Below are 24,363 nucleotides of genomic sequence, written 5' to 3'. Positions count from 1 at the left end.
GTGGGCTTCAGAGACTCAGAACAGGAAGCTGACCCCTCCAGTGCCCTCTACCCATAGGGGCAGAGTCTCTATATGTGTATTTTCCATGTAAAACACTTTTCTAGGGAGGCGACTCCCAACCTTCAGGAACTCCTCAAGGACTCCCCTACCCAACCCTAAGAGGGAGAGGTTCCATCTCCATCCCTTCCCCAAAAGCCCAGCCCTAGCTGCCTCATAAACAGGAAATACCTATTAGCAGAGAGAAGGGAGGAGAGTGGCGCTCTGTGGAGGATAGAGTTCCTGGGGGTCCCCAGATGCTGGCTTCAGGGTGGGTTCCAGGGGACCTGGGCTAGTGTCCCCTCCCTAGGGCATTTGGCCCAGACTGGGGAGGAGGTCCCCTCCTTTGTTACTTAGAGGGGGATTGGTTGAGAAGGTTGTTTGGTTCCCTTACTCTGGCTCAAGGAGGGTTACAGATGTGGAGTCTGAAGTGTTTATGAGACCCCTTCTCCCACCTGAGATTTTTGCTGAGAGGGCACGAAATGATGGAAAAATGCAGAGTCTAGGACTTGAAAATAGGGCCTGTTTAGGAATAGGGACACCCACCTCCTTCCTGTATGATTCGAAAGGGGAAGCTCCACATTGTGGATTATCCCACCTTCAGCTCCCCCCCAACCCCCCAGGGAGGGCTGAAGGGACACTATTGAAGCCATCAACACTCACAAGTATTTCCTTGAGCCAAACAGGGTGGCACTCACTTGTAATCCCAGCGATTAGGGATCTCTAGCTGAATGACCTGGGACAACTGACTCTAAACCCCACTCTAAACTACTCCAGATTTACCCTCCATAATTGGTACATGCAGCTTGATGTGACTAAAAACAGACAGTGTCTACCCAGTCACATAATCAGTATGAGAGAACCCCATATAGTAAGTACTCAATAGACATTAGTGCCTTTCTGATTTTTTTTTTTTTTTTTGGCGAGGGTACTGGGGATTGAATTCAGGGAAACTCAACCACTGAGCCACATCCCCAGTCCTATTTTTTGTATTTTATTTAGAGACAGGGTCTCACTGAGTTGTTTACCATCTTGCTTTTTGCTGCTGCTGGCTTTGAACTCACAATCCTCCTCCCTCAGCCTCCCTTCTGTAGTCAGCTGGGATTACAGGCATGCTCCACTTTACCTGGCATCCTTTCTGATTTTTTTTTTTTGTGTGTGTGTGTGTGTGTGCTGGGGATTGAACCCAGGGCCTGTGCATGTGAGGCAAGCACTTTACCAACTGAGCTATATCCCCACACTCCTTTTTCATTTTTTTTGAGGTTGTTATTCCAAGAGTGTCAGGAGAAGGTTGGTTTGGCTTGATGTTGTCAGGTGGACAGAGGAAGACAAATACCTACCTTGACCCTCTTCTCTCTACTGCTCATGAATTTGCCTTTTCTCAATTCTGTGACCACTTAACCCTAAGGTCATTCATTCCAAACAACTAGCTTGGCCAGATTCCATGGTGATCACTATCACTTGGGTGGACAACGAATATTACAACCAACCTACTCTACAGAGGTCTTTGTGTCCTCTGAATCTGAGATTCCTTTCTAGACTATGCAAGGTGGAAAGCAAGGAAGAAAGAAAGAAAAAAAAAAAAAAAACTTCATTGTTGAAGATGCACAATGTGCCAGTCACTGTGCTAGTTATGTTATAGCTGTGGTCTTCTTCATGAAGACCTTTGGAAGAAGGTGAATTTTTTTTTGAAGTTTTTTTGGGGGACAGGTGGTATGGAAATTGAACTAAGGGTCACTTGACCACTGAGCCACATCCCCAGTCCTATTTTGTATTGTATTTAGAGATAGGGTCTCAATGTGGTGCTCAGCACCTCACTTTTGCTGAGCCTGGCTTTGAACTCGTGGTCCTCCTGCCTCAGCCTCCTGAGTCACTGGAATTACAGGCATGTACCATAATGCCTGGCAATTTTTTTTTTTCAGTTTTAGAGATTAATCCCAGACCCCTGCACATAACTTGATGGCACCCTACTACTGAGCTATATCCCCAGGCTTTTTTTTTTAAATTTAAAATTATTTTTAGAGAGGGTCTCACTAAGATGCCAGGCCAGCTTTGAATTTTAGATCCTCCTTATTCTTGAAAAGCTGGGATTACAGGTGTGTACCGCCACACCTGGCTACAAAGTGCTATTGAACAAGCAAGAAAACTGAGGTTCAGCCAGGCATGATGGCTCATACCTGTAAACTCAGTGACTTAGGAGGCCGAGGCAGGAGGGTCCCAAGTTCAAGGCCAACCACAGCAATTTAGGGAAAACCTTGTCTCAAAATATAAAATACAAAAGGGCTGAGAAATGATTCAATGGTTGTGAGGGGAATGGGAAAATAAATAAGGAGAGAAATGAATTACAGTAGATGGGGTAGAGAGAGAAGATGGGAGGGGAGGGAAGGGGAGATAGTAAAGGATAGGAAAGGTAGCAGAATACAACAATTACTAATAGGGCATTATGTAAAAATGTAGATGTGTAACCGACGTGATTCTGCAATCTGTATTTGGGGTAAAATTGGGAGTTCAAAACCCACCTGAATCAAATGTATGAAATATGATATGTCAAGAGCTTTGTAATGTTTTGAACAACCAATAAAAAAAAATCATTAAAAAAAAAATGATTCAATGGTCAAGTACCCCTGGGTTCAGGCCCTGGTACAAAAAAAAAAAAAAAAAAATAGAGAAAGGGTCTCACTAAATTGCTTAGGGCTTAGTTGCTAGGTTGCTGGGGCTGACTTTGAACTCAAGATTCTCCAGCCTCAGCCTCCTGAGCTGCTGGGATTACAGGTACACCCCACTATACCTGGCTCAGTTTGGGGGATTGTGGTACAGGCAAAAATGGAAAAGGAGGCTACAGATGCCTGGGAAATATACTTGGGATATTGGGGCCAAAGGGTTGAGCCTATGTTGAAGGTTTTTAACTTAATGACAATGTCCCTGAGGACAGGAAACTTAGCTGATTTGAATAAATAGATATAAACATCCAGTGTTCTTTTGTATGTGTGAGATGAAATTCACCTAAGATTAATGCTTTTAAAAAAATGGAATTCTGGGCTGGGGATGTGGCTCAAGCGGTAGCGCGCTCGCCTGGCATGCGTGCGGCCCGGGTTCGATCCTCAGCACCACATACAAACAAAAATGTTGTGTCCGCCGAAAACTAGAAAATAAATATTAAAATTCTTTCTCCCCTCTCCCTCTCCCCCCCCCCTCTCTCTCTCTGTCTTAAAAAAAAATGGAATTCTGGGACTGGGGTTATGGCTCCTTGTAGGACACTCACCTAGGATGTGCGAGGCCCTGGGTTCGAACCTCAGTACCACATAAAAATAAATAAAATAAACGTATTGTGTCCAACTACAACTAGAAAATAAATATTAAAAAAAATAAGTAAACAGGGGCTGGGGTTGTGGCTCAGTGGTAGAGCACTTGCCTAGCATGTGTGAGACACTGGGTTCGATTCTCAGCACCACATATAAATAAATAAAATAAAGGTCCGTCAACAACTAATAAAAATATTTTAAAAATAAGTAAACAAAGGCATTGTGTCTAACTACAATTAAAAAATAAATATAAAATTTTAAAAAAATGGAATTCTGGTTTGGGGTTGTGCTTAGTGGTAGAGTGCATGCCTTGCACATGTAAGGCACTGGGTTCAGTCCTCAGCACCACATAAAAATAAATAAAGTATTGTATCCATCTACAACTAAAAAAATGTTTTTTAAATGGAATTCTGAGAGGATTTTCCCCCTTGCCTCTATATATGATTATCCTCTCTCCATTTGTCATCATCACTATCATTCCTTTCTCCACCAAAGGAGTTTTTCTTTTTTTTTTCTTTTTCTTTTGTACAAGGAATTAAACTAAGGTGCGCTCAACCACTGAGCCACATCCCCAGCCCTATTTTGTATTTTATTTAGAGACAGGTCTCACTTGAGTTGCTAAGTGCCTTGCCATTGCTGAGGCTGGTTTTGATGAACTTAGGATCCTCCTGTCTCAGCCTCCTGAACCACTGGGATTACAGGCATGTGCCACCGTGCCTGGCTCGAAAGCAGTTTCTTAAGGTGGCACAGGCCTGTAATTCATCTACTAGAGAAGCAAAGGCAGAGTGATTAAGTTTGACCCTGTCTCAAAATTTTTAAAAAATATATATTTTTTGGTACTGGGGGTTGAATCCAGGGGTACTCTATCACTGAGCTGTATTCCCACTCTTTTTATTTTTCATTTTTTTTTTAAGTTATAGAGGGACACACAATATCTTTGTTTATTATTTTACTTTTTATTTGGTGCTGAGGATCAAACCAGTGCCTCACACATGCTAGGCAAGCACTCTGTCACTGAGCTCCAGCTCCAGCCCCTATTCCCAGCTCTTTTTATTTTTTATTTTGAGACAGGGTCTTGCTAGGTTGCTAGGGCTGGCCTTGAATTTGAGATCCTCCCACTTCAGCCTCCTGAGTTGCTGGGATTACAGGTGTGTGCCACCATACCTTGCCTTTTTTTTCCTTTTAATTTTTTAGTTGTTAACAGATCTTTATTTTATTTATTTATATGGGATGCTGAGAATCAAACCCAGTGTCTCACACATGCTAGGAAAGTGCTCTACCGTGGAATCACAAACCCAGCCCCACCTTTTTTCTTTTTTAATTTTTTTTTTTTTTTAGTTGTAGTTGAACACAAAACCTTATTTTATTTATTTATTTTTATGTGATGCTGAGGATCCAACCCAGCACCTTGCTCCTGCTAGGCGAGTACTCTACCGCTGAGCCACAACCCCAGCCCCCCCCCCCCACTTTTTCTTTTGAGACAGTCTGTGTTTATGTATTTATTTATTTATTTGGTACTGCCACATCCCCAACCTTTAAAAAAAAATTTTGAGACAGTCTATTGCTAAACTTCTGAGGCTAGCTTTGAACTTGTTCTACTGCCTCATGCCTCCAGTGTCACCACCATGCCCAGCCATTCTCACTATGTTACCTGGCTTGCCTCTAATTCCTGAGCTCAACTGATCCTTCTGCTTCAGCCTCCTGAGTAGCTGGGACTACAGACCCACACCACTGTGTCTTTCTTGCAAGAGCATTTTTTAGAATATGTTTTTCCTCAAAGTAAATATTGTGCCATCTTGTATTGTTCTTACTGGTTTCTTATAAGCAGTTTATTTCCAAGTTTATTGGAACTAAACTTTATTGTTGCCCCTCATCTGACTATAGAGAAAAAAAATGATTCTAAATTTGTGGCTTCTAAAATTTATTTGGGAACATAAAACTAACTCACCTGAAAGATTAAGAAATAACTAAAAGAAAGTTCTTTCTTCTCTTGAACTTTTAGTGGGAATGTATATGGATGCAACATTCCAAAAAGGCAATTTGGCACTTCATTTTAACTCAGCAATTGAATTATTAATATTGTTTTTTTTTTCTTTTTAAATTCTTCTTCTTTTTTTTTTTTTTTTGGCACTAGGGATTGAACCCAGGGGTCCTTAACCATTGAGCCACATCCCCAGACCTTTTTACCTTTTTGTTTTTTTAAGATTTTTTTTTTTTAGTTGTAGATGGACATAATGCCTTTATTTTGTTTATTTATTTTTTTATGTGATGATGAGGATCTAACCCAGTGCCTCACACATGCTAGGTGAGTGCATGTGTCACAATTCCAGTCCCTCAGAACTTTTTGTATTTTATTTAGAGACAGGGTCTTCCTGTGGTGCTCTGGGTCTTGTTAAATTGCTGAAGCTAACCTTGAACTCCCTCCCAAGCCTCCAGAGCTGCTGGGATTATAGGCATGTGCCACCATGCCCAGCTAATTATTATTATTATTATTTTGGTACTGGGGATTTAACCCAAGAGCAGTTTGCCACTGAGCTACATCCCCTGATCTTTTTATTTTATTTTATTTTGTATTTCGAGACAGGGTCTCACTAAATTGCTGAAGCTGGCTGGTTTTGAACTTTTTCAAACTTGTGATTCTCTGCCTCTGCCTCAGCCTCCTGAGTCACTGGGATCATAGGTATGTGCCACCAGGCCCAGCTTCCCCAGCTGTTTTTTTTTTTTGTTGTTGTTGTTTTTGTTTTTTAAATGAGGCTTCATTTAAAACACACACACACACACACACACACACACACACACATATATATATATATATATATATATATATATATATACTGTAACAAGCTATCACAAACTTTATATGCTTTTTTTAAAAAAATACTTTTTAGCTATAGATGGACACAATACCTTTGTTTTATGTATTTATTATATTTTTATGTGGTGCTGAGGATTGAACCCAGGGCCTTGCTCCTGCTAGGTGAGTGCTCTAACTGCTGAGCCACAACCCCAGCCCAAACTGGGTGGTTTTAAGCCAAAACAAAAAAATTAAATTCAGACAGGGTCTTCTACATTGTTGTCCAGGCTGACTTTGAACTTTTAGATCCTTCTACTTCAGCCTCCCAATATATTTATATAATGGAACTGTTACTCAGAGTTTAGGAAATGTTTGGCTAGTGAATAAATTAACATGAAAGAAGCAAGTATGAATCATACATACAGGGGCTAGGGATGTACTTCAGTTGATAGAATGTTTGCCTTATATGCACAAGGCCCTGGATTCTAATCCCCAACATGAAAACAGAAACACTAAAACGACACATACAACATGATTTTTTTTTTTTTTGCAGTATTGGGGATTGAACCCAGGACCTCACATATGCAAGTCACTGACCTATATCTCCAACCCTTTTTTTGAGCTAGGGTCTTGCTTATGTTGCCCAGGTTGGCCTAGAACTCCATCGCTGAGAATACAGGTGAGAGCCACTCCTCCTGGCTACATATTTATATCCAAGAAAAGTGTGTGCATGAATACACAGTAAAGGTAACAAAGGCTAAATCTGGGAAGTAGAACTGGAATTTGCAGGTCAAGTATATGCAGATATTTATTTATTTATTCATTGTACTGGCGATTGATCCCAGGAGTGCTTTTACCTCTAAGCTACTTCCCCAGTACTTTTCATTTTTGTGGTACTGGGGAGTTGAACCCAGAGCTTTGCAAATGTTAGGCAAGTGCTCTACCACTGAGCTATACCCAGCCCCCCACCCTTTTTTTTAAGAGAGAGAGAGAGAGAGAGAGAGAGAGAGAATTTTTTTAAATATTTATTTGTTTATTTATTTTTTTAGTTCTCGGCGGACACAACATCTCTGTTTGTATGTGGTGCTGAGGATCGAACCCTGGCCGCACGCATGCCAGGCGAGGGCGCTACCGCTTGAGCCACATCCCCAGCCCCCAGCCTTTTATTTTTTTATTTTGAGCCAGGTTCTGCTAAACTGCTGAAGCTGTCCTTGAATTTGCCACCCTTCTGCCTCAGCCTCCTGAGCTGCTGGAATTACAGGCATGTGCCAGGCTCCCAGCATATATTTTTGTACTATTTGAACCAATTGTTATGCTTTTGTAAACACACACACACAGACCCAGGAAAACAATATAAAGAAGTTGATAGGTGGAAAATGAGTGAATAATAGAGACAGCGTTGAACGGTAAAAAAGAGAGATCACGTTGTTTTGCTTTTGGGATAATCAAAAGGCTTTCCTAGATTAAATTAGGTATGAAAGATGTTTAAGTGTTTTGAGTATTCCAGGTGGAAAAACAAAGGTAGGAGAACTTTTTTTTGTCTTTGGAGGACAGAAAGATCTGGAGCAGTGGGACGTAGACTTGGCAATGGAAACCCAATGTGAGTTTCTGTGTAACAGCTGAGAAAGAGCAAAAGAACGGAGAATGCGGTATTTTAAAAGTAAATTTGCCGTATTGCAGCAGTGTGAGATTAGGTGAGGATTAGTGCCTAGAGATCGGATGTCCACTAGGAGGTGCTATTTCGAAACAGGCCCAACTCGGACTAAGGTGAAAGCAACGCAGAGCAGGTAGAATGTCAGTCAGACAAAGAGGGCGTTCCAACAGTTGGTCGAATTAACGCATATAAGTGGTACGCAAATATTAATTATCACCATTACCGCGTGCTCGCTAACTAATTTGGTCTTCCGGAGTAACCCAAATCTAAGCACTAGAACTCATGGCTGACGGCCTTCATTCGAAGCGACTACTTCTCCCAGGAACCCTCGCGCGAGGCCAGGCCTTCTTCCCGAGTGCAAGTGAGTCTCGCCCAACGGCCTTCTGGGATTCGTAGTCTTGCAAGCAGTGTCTTTCGGGACTTGTAGTTCCCTTCCCACAATCGGCTGGGCGAGGCGGCGCCGGCGATCAGAGCAGCGCTGGGTGTTTAGGGGCCAAGATGGCGGCGCGCCGGGGACGGAGAGACGGAGTCGCGCCGTCCCCGACTGGGGGCCCTGGCCCTGACCCCGGTGGTGGAGTCCGCGGCAGCGGTTGGGGGAGTCGGAACCAAGCGCCGCATGGGACCGTGGGCACAGTCAGCTGTGGGGAGCAGGTGAGAGGCTGGCGGGCGGCCGGCGCCTGGCAGCAAAGCGGCGTGTGCCGGGCGGTGACACGTGGACGCCACAGGAAAGGGAGGAAGCGCTTAGGAGTCGATGCCGGGTTGCCACCGGAGTCAGACCAGGCCGGGCCGAGGGAACCTAAGCGATTTGCTGGGGGTCCGCTGGCAGAGGTAGAGTACGTATGTCCATTCCTGGGAACGCCGGAGTGGCAGAGCCGGGTGTCGGAAACAGGGCCTGCAGTTGGGAAGATCAGGGATTCGGAATTGAAGTTGAATGTTAAGACCTTTTTATGAGGATGCCGAGGAGGGCTACATGAGCCCGGCGCCGCCGTTCCCCTTTTGGAGCACGTGGGGTGGGGGAGAGCTATTTTCCCGGGAGAACTTGTCTGTCTCCCCTCCCCCTCTAGGCGGCCGGAGCACCCACGTGGGTTGGTTGGGCTCCGGAGGTGGGGAGGGCGCGGGTCCACGTGGGGGCGGGGAAGGGTTGTCCACGTGGCTCGCGTCCGGGGCTATCCGGCATCTAGTAGCCGTGCTGAAGCGGCACTGCTGGGAACTGGGTGTGTCAACTGGTCCCGCCATCCCGCCCCCAGCCCCGGCCAGAAAGGAAGGTAGAGGTTGCTAGATACAACTTTGCAGGAGCTTTGGAGTTTTTCCCCTGTTAACGTTGGTCTGTAGTGCCTTTCAACAGCGGATGGTGGACTTTCCAGATGTTCGAGGAGTCTCTTCCCTGCAGATGGCAATGTGATGTGGAGGGTAAAAGATTGTGGAGGAGTGAGCTTGTGGAGGCTTCAGTCTGACCGGCTTGGGGTGGGTTGTGAGTCATTGGCACTGGCGTTTTGGTTGCCTGCATTTCTGCCCCATTTGTGATTCAAGGGAAATGGGGAGTGAAATACACCCGGGACCAAACTTAAAAAAAGGGAGAAGGAATCCTTCTCTCCTAAATTTTTCCTCTAGTATCTATTTTGAGGAAGTAATTAAGATCTGTCCTGTGAACTGACACAAACCAAGGGTGGTTTGTTTATATCTGTATTTTAGGCTTTCTGGAATTTTTGCTGGGATTGGGGAAGTTGGAGGTAGTGTGAGACCTATTCAGTATTTAACACTAGTTGAACATTTATTGGATGTGGGAGAGTTTTTCTGATCAGATTATATTTCCTTGGCCTTGAGTTCTCCACACTTACAAAGTATTACTGTCTAACAGGACTTCTTGAAAGTTTCCACCTAGAGGTGGCAGTGGGTGGGAATTGGTTTGAACTGTTATCTCTCTTCTGCAGCTAAGCTGAGTCCTTGATGGAATTTTTCTCATCCTAGGCAGAAGTTGGGCTTCATGGTTCCTGATAGTACCAGGTCCAGCAGACAAATCTAGGTCCTTCCCTGGGAGAATGGCTTCTAAATTTGGGAATGGCTTCATGAATTTGGGAGCAACCCACCCCTTCTCCCTCATCTTTTCAGAGATCATAGCTTCTGTGGGTGGTGCTCCCTATCCTCAGAAGGAGAGATGAGGGATCCAGCTATAATACAAGTTAGATGGTTATTTGGGGTCTCATGGAGAGATCAACTCCCTCCAACAAAAAGAGGTGTGTGTGTGAGCTAGTTAGTCCAACCAGCTAGTTACTGAGATACCATTATGTTCATGCACAGGGGATAGAGATAAACTCCACAAATGTAATCCTTGTTCTTCAGGATTTTATGTTTAATCAGGATAGACAGATAATAAATGATGATGTATGGGGAGAAAGGAAAATGAGGGATATTTGGGATTATATAATTAGCTATAATAATCTATTTTGTAGGGCCAGGGAAATGACATGTTAAACTGAGACCCCAAGTTTATATGTGTGTACAAAACTTTCATCGGAGGGAATAATGTGTGAGAGGCCTTGAGAGGGGAGCAAACATGGCTTATAGGAGGAACTGAGATACTTGTATGGTAGAGGAGGAGGTGGGGACAAGCTGAAGCAGAATAGTGTAATAGGGATTAGCACCTCTGTAAGCCACATTAAGGAGTTTAATATTAAGAGCAGTTGGGCTGGGGTTGTGGTCCAGTGGTAGAGCGCTTGCTTGGCATGGTGAGCACCATATAAAAATAAACAAAGTAAAAAATCCACTGGCAACTAAAAAAATATTTAAAAAAAAAAAAAACAGTAAGATGCTATTGAAGATTTGCAGGGGCTCTCAGGAAGTGATCATGCATTTTAAAAAGTTTCTGGCTGATTTTGAACTCTGGAAGAACAAGATTCTCTCAGTTGTGAGGTCATTGAAGATGGAAGTGCTGGTGGCTGGCATACTTAGCCTGGGCTTAGCCCTTGGGTGATCTTGGTCCGATGGGAACCATGCTATTTGGGAATCAGATGGGTGAGGTCATGTAAGGGGAGGTGTCTGTGACCAGATCTCCTGTACCTGTCTAATGGAGGTGGAGATTAATGGTTTGCAGAGCTAGGCATCATCTTGAGATTCTGGCCTGGCCACTGGGGCTCTGGTAGGGAGGTGGCAGGGCAAGCAGAGATGCAGGTTTCTTGCTCACCTAGGATTGTTTGCTGAGCCAGCTGCTATTCACAGCTGCTGGTTGTAATTACAGGATTGTAAAGGCCTGGGAGGGGTTAGTGCCTAAAACATGCTACCTTTCACTTCATCTCTGGACCTGGCCTCCTAAAGTATCCCTAAGCAGCCCTTCCTTTCCCTGGGCCCTGGAACTCCAGCTCTTTTAGGAGGTTGTGTGTATGGAAGGGTTATAGTCATACCTGTTGCTTTTTTCTTTTAGAGGTGAAGTGCCCAAGTTTCCCTTTGATGAAGAAGGGGAGGGGGGCAGTCTGCTTTATCTGTGTTTGATCCTGTTCTCAGGCCTTTGCACCAGGTTTCTAATAGTGGAGATAGCTGGGGTTCTGTCCTCCATCCTCAAAATCCCATTCTAGCCACTTCTGGCCCTGCCCACACCCACTCTCTTGACAGGTTTGGGCTGGCAGCTTCCTGCCTCCTAACAAGGCTGAAGATGTTAGCTCTCAGAGAAGTGTGGGGCAGGGCCTCTTCACTTGCAGAATTAAGCTTTCTCTTTTTTTGGCTCTCACCTGGAAGAAAGAGGTGGGGAAGAGATTCTGTCCTTGGAAATACCATGAGAGATTGGATGACACATTGTTGAGGCTGGGGATGTAGCTCAGTGATAGAATGTGTGCTCAGCATGTACAAGGCCCTGGGTTCAATCCTGAAAATGGTGGGGAGAAGGCACTTGAGTATAAGGTACTGTTGGGTATCATGGGTAATTGGGAAGTATAAGCACATTTAACTTCTGAGAGGGAAGAAGAATATAGGCTAATAGAATGTAGAGTTATATGTCCCAAAGGAACTTAGAATCCAGTTTTCATTGAGAAGGGGAGAAATGTCATGGAGTTGGGGGGCAGGATGTGATTGTCATAAAAGTGCATTCTTCAGAAAAGTGTGTGAATTAGTGTGAGGAGAGATACTGGGAAAGGTATCTTTGAGAAGGTAAGATTTGAGCTTAGCAGAAAACAGACCCTAAGTGGAATCTCAGGTAGGCCAGGTTGTTATAGCTCAACTGTCTCTTGACTGACTTCTTTTCCTTTGGTGTACCCCTCAGACTGACATCCTACCCACTGCTAGCAGATGAATTCTGAACCATCTTGATCTTTTTGGTATTTTTGCTTACTAGTTTAATAATCTGTGGTTCTACCTGTTTCTTGATGGAGTCCAGACTCTTTTCTGCCCAGAATACTGTCATCCTGATGGGTTCTTTTGCTCATGGGTTGTACTTCTCTGCTTAATTAACTCAGAGGTTTGGTGATGGTGGGACTGCTGCTGAGTATGGGTTCATTTATGGGGGACTGGATAGAGGATTTATCGTGCATATCCTTCAGTTGCCCCCAGAGTGGCCATGCCCTTTTGACCCTCCCCTCTTTTGCTCCAGGTGCTGCTACATGAAGAGGTGGATGATTCTGGCTTTGTCAATCTGTCTCGGCTGGGCCCATCTCTGAGGGACAAAGATCTGGAAATGGAGGAGTTGTTGCTACAAGATGAGACACTACTGGGGACCATGCAGAGTTACATGGATGCCTCTCTTATTTCTCTCATTGAGGATTTTGGGAGCCTTGGAGAGGTGAGCTGGAGCTGGACTTAGCTTTGCTTGGGAGGCTCTACCTGAGATCCTTGGAGTTGTTTTAGGCATGGCTCAGTTCTCCAGGTTCTTGGCTTCTGCCTGCCTAACCTGAGTTCTTAAAGTGTTTTTTGTCTCTAGGTGGGAGTTAAGCTGCAGGCTGCCATGTGAGGGTAGCATATTAGGATGTCCTGGTTAGCTAAGAATATAGTCCAAGGCCTTTCCCTTTATCTGGGCTATTGATCTTTGTTTTTGAGCCCCATTCTAACCTAGCCAAGGGTCCTTTGCTGAGCATCCTACATTTTACCTGAAAGTGGAGAGTGTAAAATCCAAGCTTAAGACATAAGTTTAACAGGTCTCTGTTGGCACTAGGGAGGTGGTGGATTGTAAATGAGATTGGAACCTATGCCTCCTGGTATTCACATCCTTCTTGCTGGCAGATTGAGCTACACTGATCCTGGGAGGCTAATTTTCTTTGCATCCAGTCTTTTAAGTGGTCCAGTTATTTCATTAGAGATGTTGGTGGGACTTTTCTGTTTTTTTTTTGAGCAGAGCAGGTTATCTCTGGAGGAACAGAATGAAGTGTCACTGCTGACAGCTCTGACGGAGATCTTGGACAATGCAGATTCTGAGAACCTGTCTCCATTTGACAGCATTCCTGACTCTGAGCTGCTTGTATCACCGCGGGAGGGCTCTTCTGTGAGTGAGGGACTAGGGAGAGGGGACATGTGGCTATTGAAAGGTTATAGCTGCATCTATGGGTCTGTTCACATAGCTCTGGAGCACTAACTGATCTCAGGTGTTTCTCTCCTCTTAGCTGCATAAGCTGCTCAGTCTCTCTCGGACACCCCCGGAACGTGACCTCATCACCCCAATTGACCCATTGGGACCCAGCACAGGCAGTAGTAGAGTAAGTGGGGTAAGCCTGGTCTTGGGTCCTTCAGGAACTTGTAGGCGGGTAATATGTGGGACAGGTCTGGAAAGGACTTCACTGAAGAAAACTCCTGCTGAGTCTTATCTTTTCTCCTACAGGTTGAGATGTCTCTTACAGATCCCTCTTGGGACTTCCCCCCACCTTCTTTCTTGGAGACCTCTTCTCCCAAGCTGCCTAGCTGGAGACCCCCAAGATCAAGACCTCGCTGGGGCCAGTCCCCTCCCCCCCAGCAGCGTAGTGATGGAGAAGAGGAGGAAGAGGCAGCCAGCTTCAGTGGCCAGATGCTTGCTGGGGAGCTTGACAACTCTATGAGCACCATCCTAGACTTCCCCATGTATTTGGCCTGCCCTGAGGAAGAAGATAAGGCAACAGCAGCAGAGGTGGCAGTGCCAGCAACTGGTGATGAAAGCATCTCTTCCTTGAGTGAGTTGGTACGGGCCATGCACCCCTACTGCTTGCCCAACCTCACCCACATGGCATCACTTGAGGATGAGCTTCAGGAACAGCCAGATGATTTGACACTGTCTGAGGGTTGTGTGGTGCTGGAGATTGTGGGTCAGGCAGCTACAACTGGTGATGACCTGGAGATTCCAGTTGTAGTGCGGCAGATTCCTACTGGACCCCAGTCTGTGCTCCTGGATGACTCACTAGAGGCCAGTCCTGCCTTGCAGCTGCTTATGCCCACACTTGAATCAGAACCAGAGACTGCTATACCCAAGATAGCCCCCTGCCCTGAGAAAGAGGGGTTGTCATTGGACTCAGCATCCTTATTGGAGCCGAAGGAGGTTGTGGAGCCACTGGTGTCCAAGGGACTAAAGAACCCACCTGCCAATGCAGTGCTGGGTTCCCAGAGAGCTCGAAAGAGCAGGAGGAAGAAGAGCAAGGAGCAGCAAGCAGCCTGTGTGGAAGGTTATGCCAGGAGGCTGAGGTCATCGTCTCGTGGTCAATCTATTGTAGCTAAAGAAGTGACCTCTCAGGCAGGCAGCTTGCAGAAACTGCCTCAGGAGGAACTTAAGAGAGAGGGTGGGCTTTCCCAGGGTAGGGGGAAGCCACAGGCTTGGGCTCGGGCCTGGGCAACTGCCTTGGAGAAGCCTAGCTCTGGGAACTTGGAGAGAAGTGCTGGACAAGGTAGTCCCACTGAAGAAAGGTCTCTAGATCTCTACTCCAAGCTGGTTGATACTGTCCAAGCCAACCCTCTTTCACCCCATCTCTCATTGGTTGACTCTCCTCAAGCCAACCCCATGCCATTTGACTCTGTTGAAACTAATACCACTGCAGTTGACCCTGCTGTGACTGACTCTGTACCTCTTGACCTGGCTTCATCAAGTTCAGAGCTGGTTGACCCTCTCCAAGCTGACCCAGCCCTGGCTGACTCGGCAGCAGTTGACCCTGCAGTAGATGTCCCTATCTCAGATAATTCGTCATCAGTTGAAGCTGTCCTAGCTGACCCTGTGCCAGTTGACTCTATTCCCAGGGACCTGGCTCCAGTTGATTCTGTGCTGGTTAAGTCCCGACCAACAGACCCCAGGCGTGGTGCAATATCATCAGCCCAGGGAAGCCCAGCTACTCAGCTCCTCGTGGATTCAGAGTCCTCAGAGCCCCCAAAGACCATCACCCCTGAAGTCAAGGAGGTTGTATTTCCTCTGAAGGTGGAAAATGGTACTAATGCCACAGCCCAGGAAGCCAGACCACGGCCACTCAGCCTATCTGAATACCGACGACGAAGGCAGCAACGGCAAGCAGAGGCAGAAGAGAAGAGTTCCCAGCCTCCAGTTGGGAAGTGGCCCAGCCTCCCAGAGACCCCCACAGGGCTGGCAGATATCCCTTGTCTTGTCATCCCACCAGCCCCAGCCAAGAAGACAACTCCGCAGAGAAGTCCTGACGCTCCTCCTGAGGCTTGCTTTGGGCCTGTGGGTCCCAGCCCTGCTTCTCCTAGTCCTGAGCCATCTGCAAACAAGCCTATGGTTTTAACTTCCAGTGAACAGGTGGTGCCATCCCAAGAGATGCCACTGCCTGCAAGACCTCCTCCTCCTGTGCAGTCCATGTCTTCTGCTGGGCCCATGCCTCACACAGTGCTCACTTCTTTGCCTTTCCCTCGAGGTGGGCTGGGTATGCCCCCCATGCTGCCTCTTCCTGCAAGTGGACAAAGGGTCCCCAATATTCCCCCACCTCCTTTGCCACCTCCTGGTCTTCCAGGGTCTGTGGGACCAGTGCCACCTGATCCCTATACTCATTATGCCCCTGTGCCACCCTGGCCTTGCTATCCCCCTGTGTCCCCTTCTGGGTATCCTTGTCTGCCTCCCCCACCAACGGTGCCCCTAGTATCTGGTACTCCTGGCACCTATGCTGTGCCTCCTGCTTGCAATGTGCCTTGGGTACCCCCTCCAGCCCCTGTCTCACCTTACAACTCCAGTTGTACTTATGGGCCCATGGGATGGGGCCCAGGGCTACAACACCCTCCATTCTGGTCTGCTGTACCCCCACCTCCTTTGCCTCCAGCTCCTGTTGGGAGAGCTGTTCTCCAACCTAAGGTGGAGCCCAGTAGCATTCCAGCTGGTCCTCCTGAAAATGTACCTCCTGCACCTATGGCTCCATCCCTCAGTCTTGGGCCAGCTGGCCATGGAGCTCCACAAATAGAGCCCACCAAAGTGGAGGTCAAGCCAGTGCCTGCATCTCCCCATCTGAAACACAAGGTGTCCCTGGTACAGAGCCCCAGGATCAAGGCTCCACCATATCTGTCTCCTGAGTGTGTGGCTATTGAGGAGCCTGCATCAGAGAGGCTAAAGCCCGAGACCCAGGAGACCAGGCCTAGGGAAAAGCCCTCCTCTTCTGCTATTAAGGCTGTTCCCTTACCAAGGCAGAGCATTGTCCCCAAGCTGCCTGCTGTCCACCCAGCCCGTCTAAGGAAACTATCCTTCCTGCCCACCCCACGTACCCAGGGTCCTGAGGATGTGGTACAGGCTTTCATCAGTGAGATTGGTGAGTGGCACACAGTGCAGTTTGTGTGAAAGGGTACAGAGTTTTGCCTGGGAGTATTTGTAGAACAGGATAAACCATCTTGATGAGGTAGCTTTGTTGGTATCTTTGGAGGGTTTTCAGAAGCAGAGCTCTGGGTTGGTTTCACTCATTTAAGCTTTGTGCTGTTCCTTGGATCACTTAGTATAGTGGGCAAGGGGCATGTAAAGGGAGAAGTGGAGTGATTGGGGTCTTCTTGGGACTTGAATTTGTAGGACCTGTTTTTAATTCTTGATTGTGTGTCTCCACAGGAATTGAGGCATCAGACTTGTCCAGTCTGTTGGAGCAGTTTGAAAAATCAGAAGGTGAGGGAACCTGGATAGTTTGGTTCTTACTCTTTTTTATTATTACTTCCTTTGGGTTCAGCCTTGTTGCTTCAGTTAGATTGGATGGGAGCAGTAGTCTCAGCTACTACAGCAGCCCCCTAATTGGAATGGGGAGATAATTTTCAACTATGACAGTAATCTTAAGCTAGGGATAATGGTGGTACGCATGGCAAATATTAAAAGAGTAGATGGAGGGGCTGGGGTGTAGCTCAGTGGTAGTGTTCACCTGGCATGCCCTGGATTTGATTCCTAGCACCACAAAACAAAAAAAAAAAAAGGCCAGATAGCGAGTTCCAGGTTGGTTAGGATTATTTTTTGAGACAGGGTTGCTAAGTTGCTTAGGGCCTTGCTAAAATTGTTGAGGCTGGCCTCAAACTTGTGATCCTCTTGTTTGAAGCTCCCAAGTCAGTGTGATGATAGGCATGTGCCACCATGCCCAGCTGCACAGTGTATTTGGAAGGCATGGCTCTAGGTGCTGTGGAGGCTCCTGTTTGCAAGGAGCTTATGGTCTAATTGGGGAGAAGAATATGCAGATATGACTACTGAGTTAGTACCAAATACCTATAATACAAGGCAAAGTAGAAAATACAAGTGTGGGACAAGAGTAGGCTATGAACTAGGGATGTAGTTTAGTTGGAGAATATGTGTTTTGTTTTGTTTTGTTTTGTTTTTTTAGAATTTTAATATTTATTTTTTTTAGTTTTCAGTGGACACAACATCTTTGTTTGTATGTGGTGCTGAGGATCGAACCCAGGCCGCACGCATGCCAGGCAAGCGAGCTACCGCTTGAGCCACATCCCCAGCCCAAGAATATGTGTTTTTAATATACACAAGGCCCTGGGTTTAATCCCCACCACAACCCACACACAAAGTAGGCTGTGCTGCTAGGAATTTAGGTAGGCAGGTTATGTAGAACCTTCAATGGTAAGCTTATAAATTTGGACTATGTATTTCTTTTCCCTTTTTTTTTTTTTTTTTTTTCTTTTTGTACTGGGGGTTGAACCCAAGAGGCACTTAATTATTGAGCCACATCCCCAGCCATTTTTATTTTTTATTTTGAGACAGGGTCTCACTTGCTTATAGCCTTAATAAGTTGCTGAGGCTGTCTTTGACCTTGCTATCCTCCTGTCTCAGCCTCCTGAGTTGCTGGGATTGTAGGTGTGTGCCACTGTGCCTGGCGATATGTGTATTTCTGAGCAGAGAACAGATTAAACACAGTACCTTGGTACCCAGTAGAGGATACTGAATCTTTGGAGAGAGCCCATCAAGGAGCAGACAAAGTAGACTTTCTTTTTTTATTTTTTTGATTTTGGGTACCAGGGGCACTCGGCCACTGAGCCATATCCCCAGTCCTGTTGTATATTTTATTTAGAAACAGAGTCTCACAGAGTTGCTTAGCGCCTCACTGTTGCTGAGGTTGGCTTTGAACTTGAGATCCTCCCATCTTAGCCTCCTGAGCTGCTGGGATATAGGTGTGCGCCACTGCTCCCAGCACAAAGTAGACTTTCTTTGGGCCTCAGAGTAAGCCCTTCTTTGCCACTTCAGTCTGGAACAGCTGGTTGGGCTTTTTAACTAATTTGGTTTTTTTGCAGCCAAAAAGGAGTGCCCTCCTCCAGTTCCTGCTGACACCTTGGCTGTAGGAAACTCAGGGTAAGTATGGAGATATGTGAATTAACCCTATAGCTATTGGTCAGCATTCTGGCCAGTGCTCCAGGACCATCGGCTGGATACCTCTTTTGCAGGGACATTAAATCAGCTCTACCCTCTTCCCAGTTTTTCCACCCCCTGCCCTGCTTTTTGTGACCAGGACTATCTTGGGTAGTGCTGAGTGGGAGGGTGTGTACTGTCCACCAGCTGATTCAAATTGGGGATTCCAGGTGCTTTATTAATCATCATCTGGGAAGTTATGCCTTTTGGGATTTCTTTCTTGCATTTAATAGACTTTTTAAGCTTGCTAATTGCAGGTGAGGGAATAATTTAAAGTGGGGGGAGGTATTAATGACTATGGCTTCCCTGACTCCTTGGAGAAGTCTTCCAGAAATGAGAGGTCTTTTTCATTTTTCATGTACATGGTATACCATCCTGTTTTGCCAAGTGTGTTCCCCTCTGTTGGTTTTAGGTTGGTTTGAGCTGGGTAGGCAAGTTTCCTGATTTGAAGAAGATATGGGGGTATTCAAGGTCATAGTCAGCCTGCCTCCTGGAATTGGGCAGAGCTGAGTTAAAATTCAGTGTACAGTTCAGTCACTAAAGATCCCTTTTGTGTTGGAAGAGGATGAATGGGGGCAATTTGTGCATCCTGTTCTTCTCTGCACTCACCCTCTCCTCTTGCTTTGTGAGGAAAGCAGATGTATAAAATATTGAGGAGGCAATGAACCAGGCTCTCCCTTTTCCCCCCTGCCAGCAGCGTTGACACTCCCCAGGAGAAGAGACCCCTAGACCGGTTACAAGCCCCAGAACTGGCCAACGTGGCAGGTGGGTTCAGGTTGGGGAACTCTGCCTATGACTAGTTTGTGCAGCAAACATGTGCAGTGTCTGTTCTGCATCAAGTGTATATAGGCATGGAGGATACAGAGATGTGATCTCCTTCTTTGAGGTGCTCACAGTCTAGGTAGGAGTCAGATATGTAAACAAATGAGCATATTGAGTATCCAAGGTGATATGTGAAAGAAGCCTGTGGTTTTCAGTGAGAACTGAGGTGGGCATTCAGGGAAGGGTTATATAGAAAGTTATCTCTTGAGCTCAGGCTTGAGAATATCATTGATATCAATCAGGTGTAGATTTAGGGGACAAGGCTGTCTAAGCAAATGGAATAGCTGGAGTGAATTGAAGAATCAGAACCAGCCTGCCATGTTTTGGGGAATTGTGAATGGCTCAGTTTCACCTGAATCATAGTGGATGATCAAGGTAGTGGGTAGAGCAAAAGCAAGAAATGAAACTGGAGTGGTAAATAGGAGATTGATTTTGGGAATTTTGAATGCCATGTTAAGTTTGGACTTTATCCTGTGTATTGAAGAAATAATATATTGGTATTTAGATGGTATATCCAGCAGGATTGTAGAAGGGTGGGCAGGTATGAGGCTGGAAGCAGAGAGATAAGGTTATTTTATGAGTTCAAGCAAGATGCAGCCTAGAAGTTAGGCAGTGCTGGGTGGAGGAAGTGGATCTAAGGATGGAGAGGCAGGTCAGATAAAACCTGGTCACCAGCTACATTTGGGTAGTTGAGAGCATGAGGGATTTAGGAAGACCTGGGCTATCTGGGTTTTCAATTGCTGGTTCCCAAGATGGGGAACATGGGGTAAGGAGCAGTTGAAACAATGGGAGAAGTTGGGCTGTTGACCATCCTTTGTGTACTTTTGTGAGAAGTGGGGTCTCTGGAGCCTAGAGATGGTATCTGGAAGTGTAGAATCGGATCTCACCTTGCTATCTCCATCCTCCCTCCCCCCCCACAGGGCTCACCCCTCCAGCTACCCCTCCCCATCAGTTATGGAAGCCCTTGGCTGCCGTCTCACTGCTGGCCAAAGCCAAATCTCCTAAGTCCACCGCCCAGGAGGGAACCCTGAAGCCTGAAGGAGTTACAGAGGCCAAACATCCAGCTGCAGCCTGCCTCCAAGATGGGGTCCATGGCCCTAGTCCAGTCCATGTGGGCTCTGGGGACCATGACTATTGTGTCCGGAGCAGGACACCCCCAAAAAAGATGCCTGCCCTAGTCATTCCAGAGGTGGGCTCCCGATGGAATGTCAAACGACATCAGGACATCACCATCAAACCTGTCTTGTCCCTGGGCCCAGTTGCTCCCCTCTTCCCATGCATAACTGCCTCCCAGGAGCCACTTGATCACAGGACTAGCAATGAGCAGGCAGATCCCTCAGCGCCTTGCCTTGCCCCATCTGCCTTGCTGTCTCCTGAGGCCTCACCCTGCCGGAATGACATGAACACTAGGACTCCCCCTGAGCCCTCAACCAAGCAGCGGTCATTGCGCTGTTACCGAAAAGCCTGCAGGTCAGCCAGTCCCCCAAGCCGGGGCTGGCAGGGCCGTCGTGGCCGCAGCAGCCGTTCTGTCAGCTCTGGGTCCAACCGGACCAGTGAAGCATCTTCCTCATCGTCGTCTTCCTCATCCCGATCCCGGTCCAGGTCCCTCTCCCCCCCACACAAGAGGTGGCGAAGGTGAGCTCTGATGGCCTGTTAGGTCCTCTCCATTTAGGAAGTTCATGCACTGTCTTCTCTGGTTTACTTTGAAAGTTTTTACACATTGGCTTGGGTACTTTCAGGCACAAAGTCTTCTATTTCTGTCTTTGGCCTTTGTCTTCTCTCCTTTTGTGGGTTGTTGAAAGAGGAAAGCTATGAAACTATAGCTTCTATCCCCTGTAGGAGTTTGGGGTATTCCTCAGTCTCCTATTTTCCTTGAGACATGCCTTGGGGAGACTTTGGGTTTGATCTTGACTATATCTTTCTTCACATACTGTTATGAGTCCTCATTTGTGGTATTTTCTTGGTGGTACGTGGGATAAAGGGCTAATTGTTAATGGGAAACATTTCTTCATTTAATCATCTGTTGAGGACAGTGTCTGGGACAGTTCCTTGGGATGTCACTGTAGCCTCATTTATTTCTTGGCAGTATCTTTTTTTTTCTCAGTAACAGATCCAAGTTTTCTACTTACTCAATAAGGAATTCTTGGGTTTTGGCAGTGATCATATCTCCAGAAATGGCCCCTACTATAGGTCTAACACAGTCATCTCCCTTTAAGTCATGGTCACAGTATTCCTGAGACATGGTTGGGAAGCATTTATCACTCAGAGACCCCGGCCAGGTTTCAGCACCACAGATAAAGCTGGTTATGAGAACTAGGGCCAGACCTTTATCTTCTTGAGTCTCCCGTTATTTTTCTTCCTCTTTCTGATTTGTTAAATGTTTTTCAGGGGCTAGAGTTGTGGCTTAGTGGCAGAGTGCTTGCCCAGCATATTCGAGCCGCTGGGTTTGATCCTCAGCACCACATTAAAAAAAAACACAAAAGATCGTGTCCAATTGCAACTAAAAAAATTTTTTAAAAAAATGTTTTTTCAGTTTTCTGTTGCATAGTTGAAAATAAACATGATGTTTGACAAAACACACTCAAACATTCCAGATATTGTAAAGTTCCATGAAGGACCTCTGTTTTTTCATCTATGATCTAGACTCCTCTGCTATGCTTTATCTTTGTTCCTGAGCTTCCTGACAGAGGCAGGGCTGGGACCTGGCTGAGGTAAATGGACTATACTTGTACCACTCCTAGCATTTCCATGTGCCCTTTAATTCTCTAGGTCCAGCTGCAGTTCCTCTGGACGTTCCAGAAGATGCTCTTCCTCTTCTTCTTCATCATCATCATCTTCGTCTTCCTCATCCTCATCATCTAGTTCCCGAAGCCGCTCTCGCTCCCCATCCCCCCGCCGGAGAAGTGACAGGAGGCGGCGGTGAGCATGTTTCCTGAGGCAGTGACTCTGGGATGCAGATGCCTAAAAGTTCTGAGTCTTGAGTTGTCTTGTGTTTGGAGGGCTGACAACATCTTCTCTTGTCAGGTACAGCTCTTACCGTTCACATGACCATTACCAAAGGCAGAGAGTGCTGCAGAAGGAGCGTGCAATAGTGAGTAGAGGAGCAGGTCATGGGAAAAGAGGGCTTGTCCTGAGCCAAGAGCTCAGAGAACCATCTGTGCTACAGCTCTTGCTCACTCTGTCACTTTCCTTGATACCCAATACAGGAAGAAAGAAGGGTAGTCTTCATTGGGAAGATACCTGGCCGCATGACTCGGTCAGAGCTGAAACAGAGGTTTTCTGTTTTTGGGGAGATTGAGGAGTGCACCATCCATTTCCGAGTCCAAGGGTAAGTTTGGGTCCAAGGTCAGGATATCCTTACTGTCCCATTTGTCTACCTTAATGTTTCTTGTCTTGCTTCCTTGTTCTGGTGTGCTGGCAATATGGGGCTCCTTTATTTCTACTATCAGAGGGCCATTGGGCATTGAGAACCACCTCTATATTCTTGGGTACTATGCCTTCTTTTTTTTTTTTTTTTTTTAATATGTTTTGAGTTTTAGGTGGACATAACATCTTTATTTTATTTTTATGTGGTGCTGAGGATCAAATCCAGTGCCTCATGCATGCTAGGCAACCACTATATCTCTGAGCCACAACCCCAGTCCTACTATGTCTTCTTAATGTGCCCAAATGGCTCTCCCCACCAGTGATAACTATGGCTTCGTCACTTATCGCTATGCTGAGGAGGCATTTGCAGCCATCGAGAGTGGCCATAAGCTGCGCCAAGCAGATGAGCAGCCCTTTGATCTCTGTTTTGGGGGCCGCAGGCAATTCTGCAAAAGGAGCTATTCTGATCTTGGTGAGTAAAGGGAGGGCCTGAAGTTTTGGCATACATACTATATCTGTTCCCCAAAAGGGTTCCTATCCGTGAGAGTGGACCTAGGCAGACTTCTCATTGGACATACAAATAACTTAAGGATTGGGGTGAGGGAAGAAGTGAGGGCTCTCCTTTACCTCTTTGATTTAAAATTGGGGCCATTTTAGCCCCATTCACGATTTGGATATATGATGGCTGGCATTGAGAACCCTGTGGTTGGGAAGTATGGTCAGCGACCTTGATATTCATCTCTCTCTACTTTTGTAGACTCCAACCGGGAAGACTTTGACCCTGCTCCTGTAAAGAGTAAATTTGACTCTCTTGACTTTGACACATTGTTGAAACAGGCCCAGAAGAACCTCCGGAGGTAACCCTGGGCTCTTCTCCCCTTCCCTTTTTATTTGGAGGTGCCCAACCTCCTCCACCCACCTCCCCAACTCTAGGGGAAAGAGCTGCTAGTGAGGAGATGACTGTTTTATAAAGAAATGGAAAAAAGTGAAATAAAAAAAATGTGTTAAATCAATTTTTTAAAGGGGTATTTGTTTTTTTCTTTTTATAACAGGTGTTGAAACAAGTTAATTTGCATTCCTATGTCAGATGGTTGGGACTGAGGGGTTCCCCAAGTGTTTGGAACATCTTAATCACTATGCAGACTAATAAATATGAACTAGAGAGAACTCCCAAGCGTTATTGTACTTCTTTCTATGGTGCTAGTGCCACATGGTATTTCACTTTTCCTGTGAACACAATCAGGGATCTGCTTACCTCCATTGAATTCTTAGGACTTCTTTCTGGTGAGGTGGAAAATCCCACTGGATTTGAAAGTGGCTCCTGGGGTGTATTGTCTAATAAGTCAGGACAGTGCTTCTTAAAATTTGAAAGGACATTTGAATCACATGGTCATCTTTTTAGAATACAGATTCTGGTTTCTTGAGATTCTGCATTTCAGTCAGTTTTCTGGGCCCACACCAATAATCACAGTTACAGGAGGCTGAGGCAGAAGGATTACAAGTTCCTGGCCAACTTGGGCAATTTAACAGAACCCTCTCAAAAAATAAAAGGGCTGGGGCTGTAGTTCAGTGGCAGAGTGCCCTGAGTTCAATCCCTAGTAAAAACCCCCCACCCATCCCCCGCAAAAAAAAGATTGTGTATTCA

The 24,363-nt window shown here is 46.1% G+C and overlaps 2 protein-coding genes across 3 annotated transcripts in view; both read left to right on the top strand.

Annotated features, from left to right (window-relative positions):
• The window catches only part of Gbf1 (golgi brefeldin A resistant guanine nucleotide exchange factor 1), a 295,142-nt gene that overhangs the window by 72,817 nt on the left and 197,962 nt on the right, over window positions 1-24,363 (top strand). The gene's annotated exons all lie outside the window — the stretch shown is intronic.
• On the top strand, window positions 8,243-23,731 carry Pprc1 (PPARG related coactivator 1). Of its 2 annotated transcripts, none has more exons than XM_027930084.2 (14): window positions 8,243-8,437; window positions 12,363-12,551; window positions 13,101-13,247; window positions 13,366-13,458; window positions 13,581-16,461; window positions 16,749-16,802; window positions 18,416-18,473; window positions 19,228-19,295; window positions 20,273-20,987; window positions 22,122-22,271; window positions 22,377-22,443; window positions 22,559-22,680; window positions 23,039-23,190; window positions 23,476-23,731. In XM_027930084.2, exons 1-14 carry the CDS (start codon window positions 8,285-8,287, stop codon window positions 23,577-23,579), a joined length of 4,953 nt encoding a protein of 1,650 aa, XP_027785885.2. In that variant the 5' UTR covers window positions 8,243-8,284; the 3' UTR covers window positions 23,580-23,731. The 2 variants fall into 2 exon arrangements, with proteins under 2 accessions (XP_027785885.2, XP_027785884.2); XM_027930083.2 differs by having other exon boundaries at window positions 19,225-19,295.

This window comes from Marmota flaviventris, chromosome 4 (assembly GCF_047511675.1).
Source record: "Marmota flaviventris isolate mMarFla1 chromosome 4, mMarFla1.hap1, whole genome shotgun sequence".
Classification (NCBI taxonomy): domain Eukaryota; kingdom Metazoa; phylum Chordata; class Mammalia; order Rodentia; family Sciuridae; genus Marmota; species Marmota flaviventris.
This window is presented reverse-complemented; position numbering and strand designations above follow the sequence as displayed.